Source organism: Pezoporus flaviventris, unplaced genomic scaffold (genome assembly GCF_033815535.1).
Source record: "Pezoporus flaviventris isolate CSIRO_AGI_PZ_B2104156 unplaced genomic scaffold, CSIRO_AGI_Pfla_v1 ptg000036l, whole genome shotgun sequence".
In the NCBI taxonomy this organism is placed as follows: Eukaryota; Metazoa; Chordata; class Aves; order Psittaciformes; family Psittacidae; genus Pezoporus; species Pezoporus flaviventris.
The window spans coordinates 5,288,383-5,303,873 of record NW_026892584.1 but is presented as its reverse complement, the minus strand read 5'-3'; the positions used below and the strand labels follow the sequence as shown (position 1 = coordinate 5,303,873).

General features: G+C 40.4%; 1 protein-coding gene across 4 annotated transcripts in view; it reads left to right on the top strand.

The window, feature by feature from the left end:
- Nucleotides 1-682: 682 nt before the first annotated feature.
- AMPD3 (adenosine monophosphate deaminase 3) overlaps nt 683-15,491 on the top strand; it is a 35,637-nt gene continuing 20,828 nt past the window's right edge. The window contains exons 1-6 of one of the 4 annotated variants that reach the window (XM_061462930.1): nt 683-1,823; nt 5,069-5,294; nt 7,469-7,664; nt 8,114-8,279; nt 10,305-10,524; nt 12,973-13,102. In XM_061462930.1, the coding sequence (XP_061318914.1) occupies nt 5,074-5,294; nt 7,469-7,664; nt 8,114-8,279; nt 10,305-10,524; nt 12,973-13,102 (933 nt within the window). In that variant the 5' untranslated portion in view covers nt 683-1,823; nt 5,069-5,073. Of the gene's footprint in view, nt 1,824-1,876; nt 2,417-5,068; nt 5,295-5,318; nt 5,457-7,468; nt 7,665-8,113; nt 8,280-10,304; nt 10,525-12,972; nt 13,103-15,491 lie in introns of those variants that run through there. The other 3 variants (XM_061462931.1, XM_061462929.1, XM_061462932.1) reach the window with 3 other exon arrangements.

The following is a 15,491-nucleotide window of genomic DNA, read 5'->3' as shown; positions in this document are numbered from 1 at the left end:
AAACTCAGTTATCTTTAAGGCCGTTATTTTTTATTGCAGTTGGTAGAAAGCCAGCAATAGCACAGGAGGGAACTCTTCCAGGCTCTTGCATTCCACAGTTAGAAGAGAGATTAAATCAAGTGTGGAGGCAAGACCTATTTGCCAAGCTGAAAAGAAGAATCCAAGAAGCCATGGGATACCTGAGTCCAGCAGTCAGGGCACAACTATGACTAGAGGGCCACTAAGGTGCCCAGACTGCCAGGCAGACTCCATGTTGGGAAGAAGGCAAGTTTGGGCAAGTTCAGAGAGGCAGCTGGAAAAAGGACATAGGAAACAGGAGAAAAGAAGCAGGACTAACAGATCAGCAGTAAACGTGTGTACAGAATGGCCAGCAGCAACAGGTGTCCTTTACTCATATATCGTGTGGGCAGGGCAACTATGAGTCAGACTTACAGACATTTACAGTTTGTAGTTTCCGGGTGGCAGATGGCTTGTCTGGGTGATGAAGCTGATGAAGACATTCAGAGTGGGAGAAACATGGACATGCAGTACAACCTTTTTTCCCAAGCTAAGAAACAATGTTGGGTTTGGGTTTTTTTTTTTAGTAGTAGAATTATTATTTTAAAATAAAAAAAAAATTGCTTGTGACTCATTTTCAAATGCTTTGGATTGGTACATGTTTCAAACAACAGCTGTGGCCATAATTCTTATCTTTTTTTATGAGTACATGAAGGTGATCGTGTTGATACTAGTCAAAATATCTGCCCTTATTTGCAATTCAGACTACGCAAACTTTTGCAGCTCTTCTTTGCAACTCAAAATTTGTATGGTTACCTACTTTTCTTTTCACTTCCATTTCTTCACCAGCTGTGGGAAGTAAAGGAATTTCTGAAGCCAAAAACTTCTGAGATTTACACATGGAACATTTTTTCGTGTACCAAGTTGGGAGGACACGGGGACAGCACACTTACCACAGAACCACCTGATTCCTCACGCATTTTGTGAGATCTACTTCTACCCTGCTCATTACATAAATAGCCTTGTTCTTCAGTCACTACGTTCCCAGTGCTTCCCTGTGTTGTACAGATACTTTTATATTTAAATGTCTTCAGGTTAGACTCCAAGTACTGTAACCCAAATTTACCATAAACATCCGTAAACCTTTCAACTTCAGGGCCCAAAATATCTCAAAATAAGGTCAAATTATTTTACATAATATGATCCTTATATGATCCTCATTCCTGCTTACTCATGCTTGTTTCGACCTTCAGTTATTTGTCTTGAGCTCTTTATCCGGTAAGTTTATTTAAAAAAAACACACATAAACACCTGAGCCGTGTCGCTACGCTGAAGGGCGGACATTTCTGAGAAAAAGTCTGATACGGATACACCGCCAGCAAACTTACTTATCGGGTTTCATCTTTGCACCAACCTCACGACTTTCTGGTCTCAGACCAAAGTTTTCTACATTGAAGCGCTTTTTGAAAAGGAGTTTTGAAACGAGCGCTTGTGAAGGCGGCACTCACGCGGCGTCCCGCAGCCGAGGGGGGCTGAGGAGGGCCGAGGCGGCGCGGCCCGGGTAGCCCTCTCCTACACCGGCGTGGAGACATGTGACAGAGCGACTTCTGTCCTGAAGCTTCCGAAGGGGAAGCGGCGGAACAAGGCTTCCCTCCGCTCCTCCGGCTCCCGCTGAAGCCACGGCCCCAAGGGGGAGGCGCCGTCCCTGCCCCCCCCACTCTCGCAGGTGCGAGGGAGGGAGCGAGCGGAGCCGGGCAGTGCCCGCAGCGGCTGTCTCCTCCAGAGAGAAACAACCGCCGCCGCTGGGCGGGAGTCTCCTCAGTGAGGTACGGACAGGGCGCGCGCCCCCTCGCCCCGCCCAGTCAGGGCGACCGTTAACGGCCCCCCGCGACGCGCGCCCCGCTCGCCAGAGCTGGGCTGGGCTGGGGCGGGGAGCACCCCCCACCCCAACGGACCCGCGGGCAGAGAGCCGGGGGTCGTTGTTGCGGCTGGCGCTTCGCCCGGCCCGACGCTGCACACTGTGCCCGCCGCCCCCCACCTTAGTGCCCTCCTTCCGCCAGCTGCCGGCCCCACCTGCTGCGGAGCCTCCCCGGGCCCTGATGCTGCTGCCCAGGAAGCAGGGGGCCGCCCTGGTGGGGCCGGGGACGCGGCAGGCGGGCTTCTCCGCCCGGGGGCCGTGGCGGCCATAAAGGGCCGGGGAAAGGGCGGCGCGGCACTGCGGTATCGGGGTGGCCGGCCGGGCGGCCCGCCGGTGGGGGAATGCGGCACAGGGGAGCGGCGGCATCTGGCGGGAGCAGCTCCTCCCTACCGCCGTCTCCTTCTCCGCCGGCAGCGGCTTCTGACAGAGTCTTTCCATCCGTCGGGAGCGCCGGTGGCGCGACCCACCCCTGCCCCAGCATGGCTTTCTCCGGGGCACTAGGTAAGTCCCGAGGCGGGCGGCAGCGCCGTGCCGGCCTGGGCCGGGGTAGTGGTGGTGACCTTGGCAGCCGCCCTAGCGGGAACGGACCCGAGGCGGCCGTGACCGGGCTCCTGCGCCCCATGGCCCGGCCGGGCCCCACCTTCTCGCGGTGACGGGATGCGGCTCCCTGCGGTGTCAGCTGGCTATACGTGGGGGTTTGAAGGCGGCGGCGGTTGTCGTTCCTGTTTTCATGGTGTGTGCTCATTATATATTCAAGCCCATTACATTCCTGATCAATAGTTGCTTTTAAAATAATCATTCCATCATTTATTTTTTTTTATGCAGTATGCTTCAGTGGCTTTCTTCTACAAAGGTGCAGAACCAAAGAACAACTAAGCAGTCTTTCTGTGAGAGTGGTTTAGGAAAAGAGCATTTGCTGGTTGCTGGATGGCATTCATACCCCCTTCCTATCCCATTAGTATGTCTAGCTGTTGCTCTCCCAGTTGCTCACCTTGGGTAAAGGACAGCATTTGTATAGAAGGATACTGGATACAAGATTCTCATCGCTTTTGCAGTCCAGGGTGGCATAGCTTGCATGAGTATTGTGTCAAGTGCCTCATGACTATTTTAGGTTTATTAAGCTCATTTCAGTGACATAAAGTAGCAGTGATGTGGGTGAACCTACCTTTCAAAGTGTTTTGTGCCCTGGTCTCACATTTGTTTGAGTGGGGAGCATGAGATCAGGTTCTGTAAGAAAGAAAAAATACCTAACACTTTGGTCTTGGTAGAATACTGTACTTGTATCACTTCATTTTGACTTAGGTATTACTGTAAAGATTTAAAATATAGTATGATTGCTCATGCAATGTGGTTCTGACTGCATTTTGTTTCTGGTTACAGTTCTCTAAGAGAAAGTTGACTTACACTAGGCAAATGCTCAGCCAGAGATAAACATACAACCAGTTGATTTTTCCTGTCTTAGCTAGTAGTGAAGATGTTTTGATTGTTGACTTAGAACCAGGAGAAGCATTATAATTCCACATTTTACTATTATTGCTAGCACTCTTAATGTGGTCAAGTTCTTGCATGGCTGAAATGGCTAAAGTGGCCCTTGTTGCTGGGAACTGCATGTGTGGCAGTTACTGTTGCTGACAACTGTGTACACTGAGGTCAGTGGAAAGACTCCCATGACTTCATTGAGTTTTGAAATTGAGAAACTGAATCTAAGTTTGGATGCTCTTGAGACATCATACTGCATTGTCATTGAATCATTCAGCCAAATATGTAGGTATTTTTATGTTTCTTATGTAGCTGTACTTGATTTTATGAAGACTTAATGCTAATTGCAAAACAAATACTTTCCAGGCAGAAAAGCTGCAGAGTCAGATCCATAGTTCTTTAAAACCAGTGATATTTTTCTGCTGGGATGTGAGATAGTTCTTACAAAATAAGAATACAAAATAATGTAGATGTTCCTTACATTGCCATGTTTATGGCCCATTTATGGGCCAGTATATCTCTTGTCAACTTTTCATCTGTATTTGCTTTTAGAATAAAAGCACAAGTGTTCTCAAGGCAACTTTGAAAACAGGTGGACATTAATTAGAATCTTTTAGGCTGAAAACAACAGGATCACATATCAAAAGGATCACATATCAACATCTGAAACTTGCAGCATGCCTGCAGAAATGCTGTAGTGGTGGCCCTGATAAGTTATGTCTGGAGCGATTAAAAACTGTCATGCTCACTTTCAGCATACATCACTATGTAAATGAATATCATCTTATAAAATATGCTTGTGTTTTTGTAACCAAAAGATTGTGAAATGCCAGTTTTGGACCCAGACTTCATCACATTCTGACAGTGCTTGGATCCATTTGTTGTGACATGTTCATCGCTATTTTTAACTTTGGTAATAAGAATTTAATCTTATTTGTTACAAGCTCCATCATACTGAAGGCATTCAAAAAGCTTTATAATACATAATGAATAATACTGGTCAGTGGCTTACAAAGCCTGTATTTTTTTCCCCTCCAGAATGCTACCAGATATGTATAAAGCCCATATCCTGTCTGCTTCCCACATACAATTCAAAAGCAGGATACAAAGTGCTGAAAACAAATGGGGGGGGAGGTGGGAGAAGTCACACCATATTTGCTCCTGTTGTGCAAGCATTTTACTTCAAAGCAGTTCCATGACTTTCTTATTTGTGGAAAGGATGGAATGAGGTAGAAATGTGCAAACTGCTCTTCTAACCTGTTTGTGGCTCTCAAATTCGTTCAAAGTCACTGGGCAGGGCAGGCAACTGGGTGGATGTGATTTCCAAGTTCAGTGCAAGTATGTACAGCTATGTATACATTATATCACAAATAATATAGCCTGGCAATGCAAGTAAGTGGAATCTACTGGCAAATCTGTCATACATATCTTAAGAATGTCTTAAGACCAAGAAGTGGCTGATTTACAAATTAGCATGGCTACACAAGTAAAGATTCTTGGTGGATACTTATGGTTCTTGTGTACTGCATACTGGTTTAAATTCTGTGTAGCTGTTCTACTTTATTCTGCTTTTGCTCTAAGCTCTTAATTTTGATAGGTGTACCATGAAACCCCCCCAGTCTCACACATCTTTATTCTTGTAGTTATAACTTTGTCAACTGTCTTCCTTATTAGCTGAGATGCCCAGACAGTTTCCAAAGCTGAACATCTCTGAGGTTGATGAGCACGTACGACTTCTAGCAGAGAAAGTATTTGCTAAAGTTCTCCGAGAAGAAGATAGCAAAGATGCATTGTCACTATTCACCGTGCCTGAAGACTGCCCTATTGGGCAGAAAGAGGCCAAGGAAAGGGAGCTGCAGAAGGAACTGGCAGAACAACAGTCTGCGGAAACAGCTAAAAGGTTTGTTCAGTAGTTTCTTTCTTAGTGGAAAACATTTTTTTAAATGGGGTTGAGTTAATATTGAAATAACTGGCAAATAACATCCTGCCTCTTAATACTTCAAGAGAAAGTTCAGCAGCAGGTACCAAGGGCGCCTGTGTACTACCCTCTGCTGTGCAGAAGGTGTGGGGATGAGTCCTAGAGAGGTTGGATTGGTGAGGTTGTCTCAGCTGCATTTCCGGCAATAGCATGGATACTGCTTATGTAGGTTTAACAGACAGCATAGCTGGGTAGAAATGAACACAACCCAAAGACTTGAGTCAGAAAAAGAAACACTTTCTGCTTCCCCCTTTATTCTAGTTTAATTTGGAAAACCAGAAAATTTTGTCACAGAGAAAATGACAGTGGTATGATATTTCTTTTAGTCTCCTTAAAAATAGATGAAAGCAAAGACATCACATTTAACATCAAGGGAGAAGGTGAAAAGTGCTATTGGCATAATGAGGTTATTTGTAGGTTTCCTTAACTCCTTAACTAGATAAAATCTAACGACTATTAGTCAGAAAAGCACACATCTTGAATTTTCTCAGGGAAAAAAAAAAAAAGTCCAGTCCACCCATGAATGTAATGAAGGTAAACCTCCTGTAAAAGAGGTGGCCTTATCCTGGTGTCAGGCTGTTCCAGTATCTGAACTTCAGTGGACTGGCTGGACTATTCCCTAGAGTCACATGAGCTCAGCAGCAGCCCGACACCAAATGGCTTGGACATATACAGACTCTTCGAAAAGCAAGCAAACAAAGAACCTTTTGAAAGTGATAGCTAAACACATGCACTAGGTTAGCTGCAGACAATCAGTTGGGCGATGCTTGGCATCATATTTCTGGAACAGAAGGGAGAAGAGTTAATTTAGTTAAGGTATGACACACTGATGATACAGGCTGAGACTTCTGGTCTTGAATTGTGCAAGTGGGTTTCCCAGTTGGCATGTTCATAGACATAAGCAAGCACAGAAGGGGAAAACTAGATGTTTTCATTCAAACAACTGTTTGGTATCTATTTCCTCCTGAATTTAGTAAGTTTCACTTCTAATTTGGGAAACTGTCTTGCAGAAATATGTTCTGTCAAACTACCTCAACTTTTGTACCAGTTTAGCTGTGGGAAGTGGGATATTATGTTTACAAGTGGGAACAGAACAAGTATTCATCCCTGTCCTGCGGGACTGAAGTGTACTTCAAGGACAGTTTCATGATTATAACTTCTTTTGGTTTCAGTCGTAGTTGATCCAGCACTGCCTTTCAAGAATTTCATGCTGATTTCTAAGGTGGCTACAAGTACTTAAGAGAGGGTGGAATTTAATCAGGGTATTAATTGTATCAGCACTCCATGTTCTTATTCTTCAGAATTTCACAGAATATGCAACTTCCAGAGAGTATTCCAGTATTCCTTTTTTTTTCTTAGTGGTTTTACTGTCATTTTAACATTTTGGCATCTAGTTTATAAAACAAGGAACTACTTCCACAGTGTGAAAAGGATGTCACAACTAGTTTATAACATACTTACTTATTGTATGAGTATTTAAAATACATTTAAATAAATGTAAACTGAGTAAGAAAAATAAATTAAATTTTTGGAGATACTCAAAACCTTCACTTGAGATATTACTTCACAGAGAAATACAACATTCTTTTTTTAGCTGATTTGTTGGAGGTAAGCGTCTGTCACAGTTGCATCAAAATTTCATATGTAGTCATTCGGTTAAAGTTGTGAGAAAAAAGATGAGCACGTAGCCATTCCTTAGGCAGTGTTTGGTGAGACTTGAGCAAAAGGCTAATATTAGTTATCAGAGTAATATAGCATGGCTTTGATACACAAGTCCATTCCTTCCCTCAGGGCACTAAATGGCTAAATTTGTAAGAAGAAAAAAATAAATGTAGGGCATCTTACAGGGATTGTAAATAAATTCTGTCATATTGTGTTCATGTGGAGGATAAGTGCAATTGTGTGTATCAATGTCATGTGAAATGTCAATAGAAAAAAGCTACAAGCACAAATATTTTGTGGCTAATATTTTTTTTCCTGTGGTATGAGAGATAGCGTTTGTAAAATTTCAAATTTCTTTGCTGCAATCAGTTTTCCAGTGTATTCAGCATTTTATACCATGGCTTATTCTTATGCTTTATACCATGAATTTCTAGGAAGAAAAGTTTCAAGATGATTCGATCCCAGTCTTTGTCATTACAAATTCCATCTCAGGAATGGAAAGCGCCATCGGCCAATCCTGTTCTGTCTCCTGCAACACCAGTCGTTCCAAGTGCTTTTCTGCCAGTTCAAGTGCCATACAATGTACCAGAATTTCAGAGAGTTTCAATTAGTGGGGACTACTGTGCAGGGGTAAGAAACCTTTTTTATGTTGGGGGGAGGAGGGTGAATGCCAAACCATGGGCAGCTAATGTATGTAAAGTGTGACATGACAGTGTGTGGCTCCCTGCCACAAACTGTAAATTGCCTTGTGAACATACCAATTTGTGAAACAGTTAAAGTCAAGGTCAGGTCGTTTTATACTTTTTATATATTGGATTTAGTTTTTTATGATAAAAGCATAATCAGGCATTCAGTAAATGGGTAATATACTCTAGGAGGAAAAAAAGTGTATTTTGCACATTGTATTTGGATTCTGTTTCTGTCACTGGCTTCCTGAGACTTTGGGCAAGGTCCATACTGTCAAGCCGGATACACTAACCTTTCTGGAAATGCAGTCTCCTTGTTATTGGCGTGGATTCAGTTTGTTGCTAAAACTGCTGTTTTGTTTTTGTCAGTATTTATTCAGGCTTTCCTTTCAGGTTACAGTTGAGGATTATGAACAAGCTGCCAAGAGCCTCGTGAAAGCTCTTCTCATTCGAGAAAAGTATTCTCGTCTTGCCTACCATCGCTTCCCAAGAACAACATCTCAGTATTTGTGTAGCATGCAAGATGAAAAATGGAGGGTTGAAGATGAAGTGTATCCAGGTGAATATCCTTGTTCTCTTTAAAAATGTAGAATTAAACCCATGCACTTCTGTCATAAAGGTAAGTTGGATTTTTGTGATGGTCTCTTCTGAGTGTCTTTGCCTCTGTAGTTTATTCTGTTAGTAGTGGTGGAGAATTACTGATGGACCTGAGTTATAAATACTGTGTCTAATCTGAAACTTTGAAGCTGTCAAAAGATAAAACCCCACACAGTAGATGCTTATTGATATTTTTGTTTTGTTTGTTATTTTTGTAAGGAGTACACTTGTGTAGCTCCAGGAAGAAGCTATATGGGTATGGTTTGAAGTGAAGAGTCATTTATCCTGATCTTGGCATACTGAAATTAAAGGGATTATGAGCTCATCTTCATTGTAAACTGAAGCACGGTACAGACATGCCAGTTAGCAAGCCCAGAGTCAGTAATTTCACAGTCATGGTACACTTACCAGGTCAAGGCTGAAAGCTGTATAGTTGTATTTGTTGGGCATTCTGCCCAGTTTAATAAACTCTCATCACTCAACAAGACTTATTAGGTTGACTATATTCCCCACTATAAATGTCATAAGTGATATTTGTCTCTTAGGTGGGTTGTGTGTTGAAAGCTTTGCTTGTGCATTAAACTGTTGTCACTGCTAGTTTTGGATTTGTGTGTGAGGAGTAACCTTTGGTCTGTACAGATGTGCCACTGTAGATGTGTCCATATTGTTTTTTAATGTATTCTAAGCTATAAAGGGACATATTAAATCAAGTACCCTCTAGCTCAGTGGTTTAAAGAGGGTGAATGAATTAACATGTTTCTCAAGCCTTTATTATGCAGAAAGAATGTAAAGAATATTCAAAACAGGAAAGATATTTTGGAACAGCTGGCAGGGAGATATTTTCAAGCTAGAATTAAGTTAATAACTTATTTGCGGTTATCATTTTTAAACTTCCTATCTCATTACACAGTATCTTAATTGGCACAAGTTTGAGATGGATAGTTACAGACTGATACCATTCTTATCTCTAATATTTATACCATACATTCAGGTGCTTTAAGTGAATAAAAGGACCAGTTAATTATTTTTTTGTCTTGGCTTAGCTGAATAGGTAAAAGAAGTAGCCTGACAAGTCTGAGCCCAACAACGCAGTTAAGTCGACATAAATGTGGTTGAGGCACATACTTTGTGCTGGTTGCAGTGGTAAGATATTGTAGAAACAGCATTGAAAATTCCCGAACATGAGCAATAGTGTTTAAGTGTTCACATAAGCTGAATCTCCCAGAAGTGTGTGCGTTAACCTGATTCTCAGAAGAAAAACCCCAAATTGTTATTTTTTAAAGGGATTATAAAACTGCACTGAACAAATCCCAACTGTGCTTCTGGTACTTTATGATTTTGGTCATGATCAGAAGGCCAATGGGAAAACTGTAGTTGTGTTTTTCTATCCCTGGCTTCTACACTTCTTGGTTCTACTAAAAAAAAAAAAAAAGGAGTTTTATTTAAAAAAAGCAAACAAAGACAGACCCTAATCACAACCAACCAACCCTCCCCCCCCGCCAAAAAAAAAAAACAAAAAACACCAACCAACCAATAAAAACACAGGAAAACAAACCAAACCCAAATAAACCCTACAAACCAACCAGTGCCTTGGTCAGAGTGAGAAGCACCGAGTCAGAAGTGATTTCCTGCTCATTGGATTGTGGAAAGGAGAGATTTCAGTCTTTCTGAAAACTTACTTTGAAACTTGTGCTGTCATACATTAATAAAAAATAGTATTAAATATATTTAGACATTGATTCAGAGAACTCTAATGTATGATATTTGAAATAAGGTAGGCACTTAGCTTAGAGACTGCAATTAAAGCTTGTAAGAATAAAGCTGTGTTGTGACAACAGATCTTTTATAGTAACTGAAAATGTGAATTTAATAGGAAAATTAAGATCTTCTTGAAATGAAACATTATAGAAGCGAAAAGTCCTTTTTGTAATTACTTTGCTTTTTATGCAAGCTATTTTCTCTAAATGCAATGTAAATTTATTTCCAGATTTCCATTCACCCCCAGAAGAAAATGAAGATCCTTACAATCTTGATGATGCTCCAGACAATTTGGATTATGTTATCAAGATAAAAGGTGGCATTCCCTTTGTTTACGATAACAAAGAAATGATGGAACTCAATGAGCCTCGGAGTCTGCCATATCCTGACCTTGAGACATATACCCTTGACCTGAGCCACGTTCTTGCTCTAATTGCAGATGGTCCAACGTATGTTTCTTTCTTCTCTGTCCCTTCAGGCTGCTGGTTACCTTTTAATACTTCTCACTTTTGCAATATCTAATTCCTCAGTATACTCATTATAAAGTACTGTTTTGTTTTAAGCGTTACTTAAAAGTAAAAAAAAAAAAGCCAAGTACAGATATATTTAATTTCTTTAGTTTATCTACATCGACCGTGGCAAAATGAGAAGCAGTTAACAGAGAAGCAAGAAATTGGCCAAATGTTCCCACTGGAGTCAGATCTCATCCAAACTTCTTGAGGCATGGAAACTGAAACTTGAACCTTGCCTCTTGTTTTGGCCTGTACTGAATTTGAGGGTTTTGAACAGTTGTCTGGAATTTCTTCATGTCCGTTCTACTCCTGGTGCATGAAGAGAAACCCTGCATTTGTAGAGCATACAGAACAGCTCACAAACATAAATATTCAGTGTGATTTGTTCCAGATGTGAATTAACTGCTCATGTGTTGCAAAACTGATCCACACACGCACAATCAAAATAGGTCTGAAATTTCCCAGAACTGTCGAACTCCTGGGAAATCTCTAAAAACTAGAAACTTAACAACTCTAGAATAATCACTGACACACTCATGACAAAGCAATGTCCTTGTCCAGTACATAATGAGAACATGTACATCCAGGTTTTTCAGTTTACTTCCCAGCTGAGGACTGGAACCATCAGGGTTTCTCATGGCCTCAACACTGGGAAAGGAAAAGAATCCACCCTTAGGTGGAACTAAGCAGGAATCTGACTGTTGTTTGAACTATTTGCCCTGCCTGCCAGCACTACATTTCTAGTCCTGCCAGTGGAAGATCATCACTTACAATGTCACAAGTTAGTCGCACCTGGTGCATTCTTTCCCTTTGACTCTGTGTCTGACACCTGCAGCGTGATCTGTCTGCCTTGCATATTGATAGTGACAAAGCAGATGGGCTGAACAGAACTGCCTGATTCCCTAAGGGCTTTTTCAAGAGCAAAAGCCTATGTTTCTGTCAGCATTATCAGCACTGCTGCTCCAAATCAAAGCTAGTTTGATTATGCTTTGTTTACAGTATGCAGTGGGGAAATGCATTTCCAATTTCAGCATGTTACATTCCAAGAGACAGCTACTGAGAAGATAAAGAACAAGGAGGAAGAAGTTGAAACACAAGTCATAGTGAAGACCCTTCTTTTTGCAGCTTTTGTTAACAGTGTTTATCAGGGAGCCGTAAGAAGGGCCTTGGAGGATGTTAGAACACCTAGCACCTTTGTGAATGCAGCAGTTATCTACTCCTTTCACTTCTTCAGATTAAGCTCTTGCAGGGTGATTCACATTTCCTGATAAATACACACAAACCAAAAGCAAAGAGTCCAGTCATCCTGGAAGTAAAGAGCATAAGCTTTTTATGTGGTATTGTTTTCCTGTTTGTAGCAGGTGCTTTCCTGCCATTTATGTCTGTCACACTTGGGGCTGCTTGGAGATCAAGAACCCATTACTCTTTAAACTTTACTGTTCTTTAACTGGTGAAAGTCTCACCTGTTCTCCTCAGTTTTTCAGTGTCTTGAATAATAGAAAACCCAACAAAGACTTCCTGCAGTGGGCAAATGTGTTTTTGATCAATATCGGATACAATGAGACTGTGTTTGAATTGGACTTTCAAGTGCATGATGGGATTTGTGTCCCACTCAGGAGAGACTGTCAACAATAAAGCAGAAAAAAGAAGGCTGTTACCTTACTAGTGCTACAAAAATATTGTAGATTCTCTAAGAATTGACAAATGGTGAAGGGAAAAAACATGTCATTGGTTAAAAATAGAAGGAGAACCATAACGGAAGATGAAAGTAGGCAAGCAGGAACAAAAATGCATGATTTTTTCAAAGAAGAGCAAAAGAAAATATTTTAGAAAAAAGGTATTTCTACACAATATATGTGTTTTAAGGCATAAAAAATGTAAGTGTACTGGATCATAGCTTAGCTTCTTAAAAAGCTTTTCACATTGAAACAGCAAATAACCTGGGGAGTTGTTTGGATTTTTGTTATTGTTGTTGTGTTTTTTTTTTGATACTCATAGTGATCTGTAGTCTGGATTGCTGGTGGTTTGTTATATATGAGGTGATCTGCTCTATTGAAGGTATAGTTTCAGAGTTGTAGCAGTTGACATCACATTTGATTACAGGCTTTATGTTTTCTCTCTCATTATTGAAAAAAACGCATTATATGCACAGATGCAGTGATAAATAGTTGGAGTACTTAAAGGACATAACAGTTCTGTAGAGTTCTGTTTGAGAGTTGGTCTGAAATTATATTGGCTATTGATTGCTAACCAGTAGTATAAGAAGAATGGATTTCTCTTGGTCTTCATAAAATAAATTTAAAAAGTTATTGTGAAAACTTTCAAGTTCTTTCTGAACTTAAAATAGAAATAGTTTTAAGTTGACTTTTGTGTTTTCTTTTACAGAAAAACATATTGTCATCGGAGGCTTAACTTTTTAGAATCTAAGTTTAGTTTACATGAGATGTTGAATGAAATGTCGGAATTTAAAGAATTAAAGAGTAATCCCCATCGAGACTTTTATAATGTGAGAAAGGTAAGTGGGAAAAGGGTTAAAGGCATGACTCTTTGAGTAGGAGTTCCAGCAATTTTGTTTTTCTTGCATGAGGTGTAGTCGATATACATGAAGTGATGTGTGTATAGCACTCAACTGAACATTATTTTAAGAGTATTAAAATTGCTCTACATGGGAACATACCAGGAAAATGAACTTGAATGCAAGTGGGTTAATTGGATTAGGCCAAATTAATGTGTTTTACTTATCCAGAATCAAAGGAGCTTAATTGTATGTAGATTGCTTCAAAGGAGGGAAACAGAGTTAATCAAATGAAGCTCACTTCGATTATGAATAGAAATATCCACATGGAGGTTCAATTTATTTTAACTAATTCACTTGAAGTCAGTCAAATGCATTTTCCTGCTTTTATGTAGGTAAGTCATACTAGACTGTAGTAGGAACAGCTGTATAGGTTTTGGATGAAAATTTAACTTCATATTGAAAGTAAACATTTAAATACGTGTAAAAATTAAAAAAGACCTCCCATAGAAACTGGACAGAGGGTTTGTGCTTTCCTCAGTATCTGGTAAAAAACTTGTATGGAATTTGAAATAAGTTATTTGAGTTACATTCTTAGCTGTCTCTGAGATACACTGGGGGTGTAATCAGGAGACAGCTAGGGGAATGAGGGAGCTGATTTAATTTCCTGATGTATTCACACCCAGGGGAGCTGCTTTCTCTTCAAAGCATGGAAGCACCAGTGTTAGCCTGCTTCTGTTTGCTTCCCTTTCTTGAACTTAAGAGGAAGTTAGTGGAGAGAGAATGCTTTTTTGATAGGTGAGATTTCTTCACAAAGCAGTAATTGTTGCTGGTGTTTTTAACCACTTCAGACCCATTTTGCATTGTTTCTATATGCAACTGGAAGACTTTGTCCTTATGTTGTAACTTCAGGGTTTAGATCAATACTTCAATCTGTTTATGTTTTAATTAGTGTAATTTAATTAATTACACCAAGAAGTCATTTCTGCTTTTTCCAGTAGTGTCCAGTGTGTTGTCTGCTGAATGTTTGCCACTGTTGTGGTAAAAACAATCAAATATAAAATCTGCTAAACACAAGTGTTTGATGGATGCACTCCTGTCTGTCACAAGGCTAGAAGCAGATGGGTTGGTAGGTCAATTTCTAATGAATTTCACACTTTTAAGTGTATGAACAGGAGGATCTATAAGCTAATTCACTTAAAGCAGGACTCAAGTGGCAGAGGCTTGACTCCTAACTTGACAGTTTTCTTGCATAACCCTGGAGAAGATACTTACTCCATACCACGTTCAGAGAAAACATTTCACTAGGTGACAGACATTAATAATAAAACACATGGTGATGGGGAGGTGTGAAGGACAGAGTTGTGAATCGGGTAACTGCCTTAGACAGTCAATCTGATTAGTGAGAAGCTGTAATTAACAGGATTGTACTTGCTAAATTCAGCCTTTGATTTAAAAACAAATGTTCAGTGTCACTGAGCATATCTTAATTATTTTCTAATTACTTGGTATTAAATAAAGCAATCTACAAATGGATTAATATTGTTCAAAACCACAAACTTTCCATCACTTCCACTCTATCAATACTCAAATTCAGGAGTGCAGGAACAAGCTTGCTTTTCTCTGCCACAGGTCATTCCTGCTGCCAGTTATTGCTTGCTGCAGAGTGAGTCTTGCTTAAAATAGTATTCTTCTGAAGTGAGCTTACAAGCAGTATTTTTATGAAGCACTCTGAAAAGTAAACTGCATTGTAGAGTTCCTGCAAGTCCCCATATAATGTTTTCCCTGTCTTGCTAACTCATTTAATGATTCTGTCTGTAACTTCCCCAAAGTGCTTCCTTCCTAATAACAGTTTTAGCAGTGAAACTTGTAATACAAAATACACTTCTAGGGCCTACATTTTAAGGTTGTCTTTCTGTTAGTCAATCATTAAACAATGTGTACTGCTCATAAGGAAAGCAAGAGGTAAGATTCACCTCCCAACAGAGTTATTAGTGAAGTTGTCTATTACATCCCTCAGACACTAGTGTGGAAAACCTGGTAAAATCCATTTGGTTACATAAAAGAGCCAATGTAACTGATGGAAAATGCCCAAATTAAAACAATTATGAATGTAGTGTCAAGGTCAATCAGCAAGCATGCATTCCTGTAGTTAGAAAGGTACAGGAAGCTGGCCAGCATTATTTGCTGGCGTGACAAGGGTTATTGTGATGTGGGTTGGTTTTTTTTTTTCCTTCTCCCCTAGTTTTCCAGGTTTTATGGGAGTTCTCCTCTGAGCTCATCTATTTAACAAATCCCAAGATAAGGCTTCTGCTAAGTAAGGGAAATGCACATGTGTATCTTTCATAGTGGACTTAACCAGAATGCAACCAAAGATATGTTTTGCACT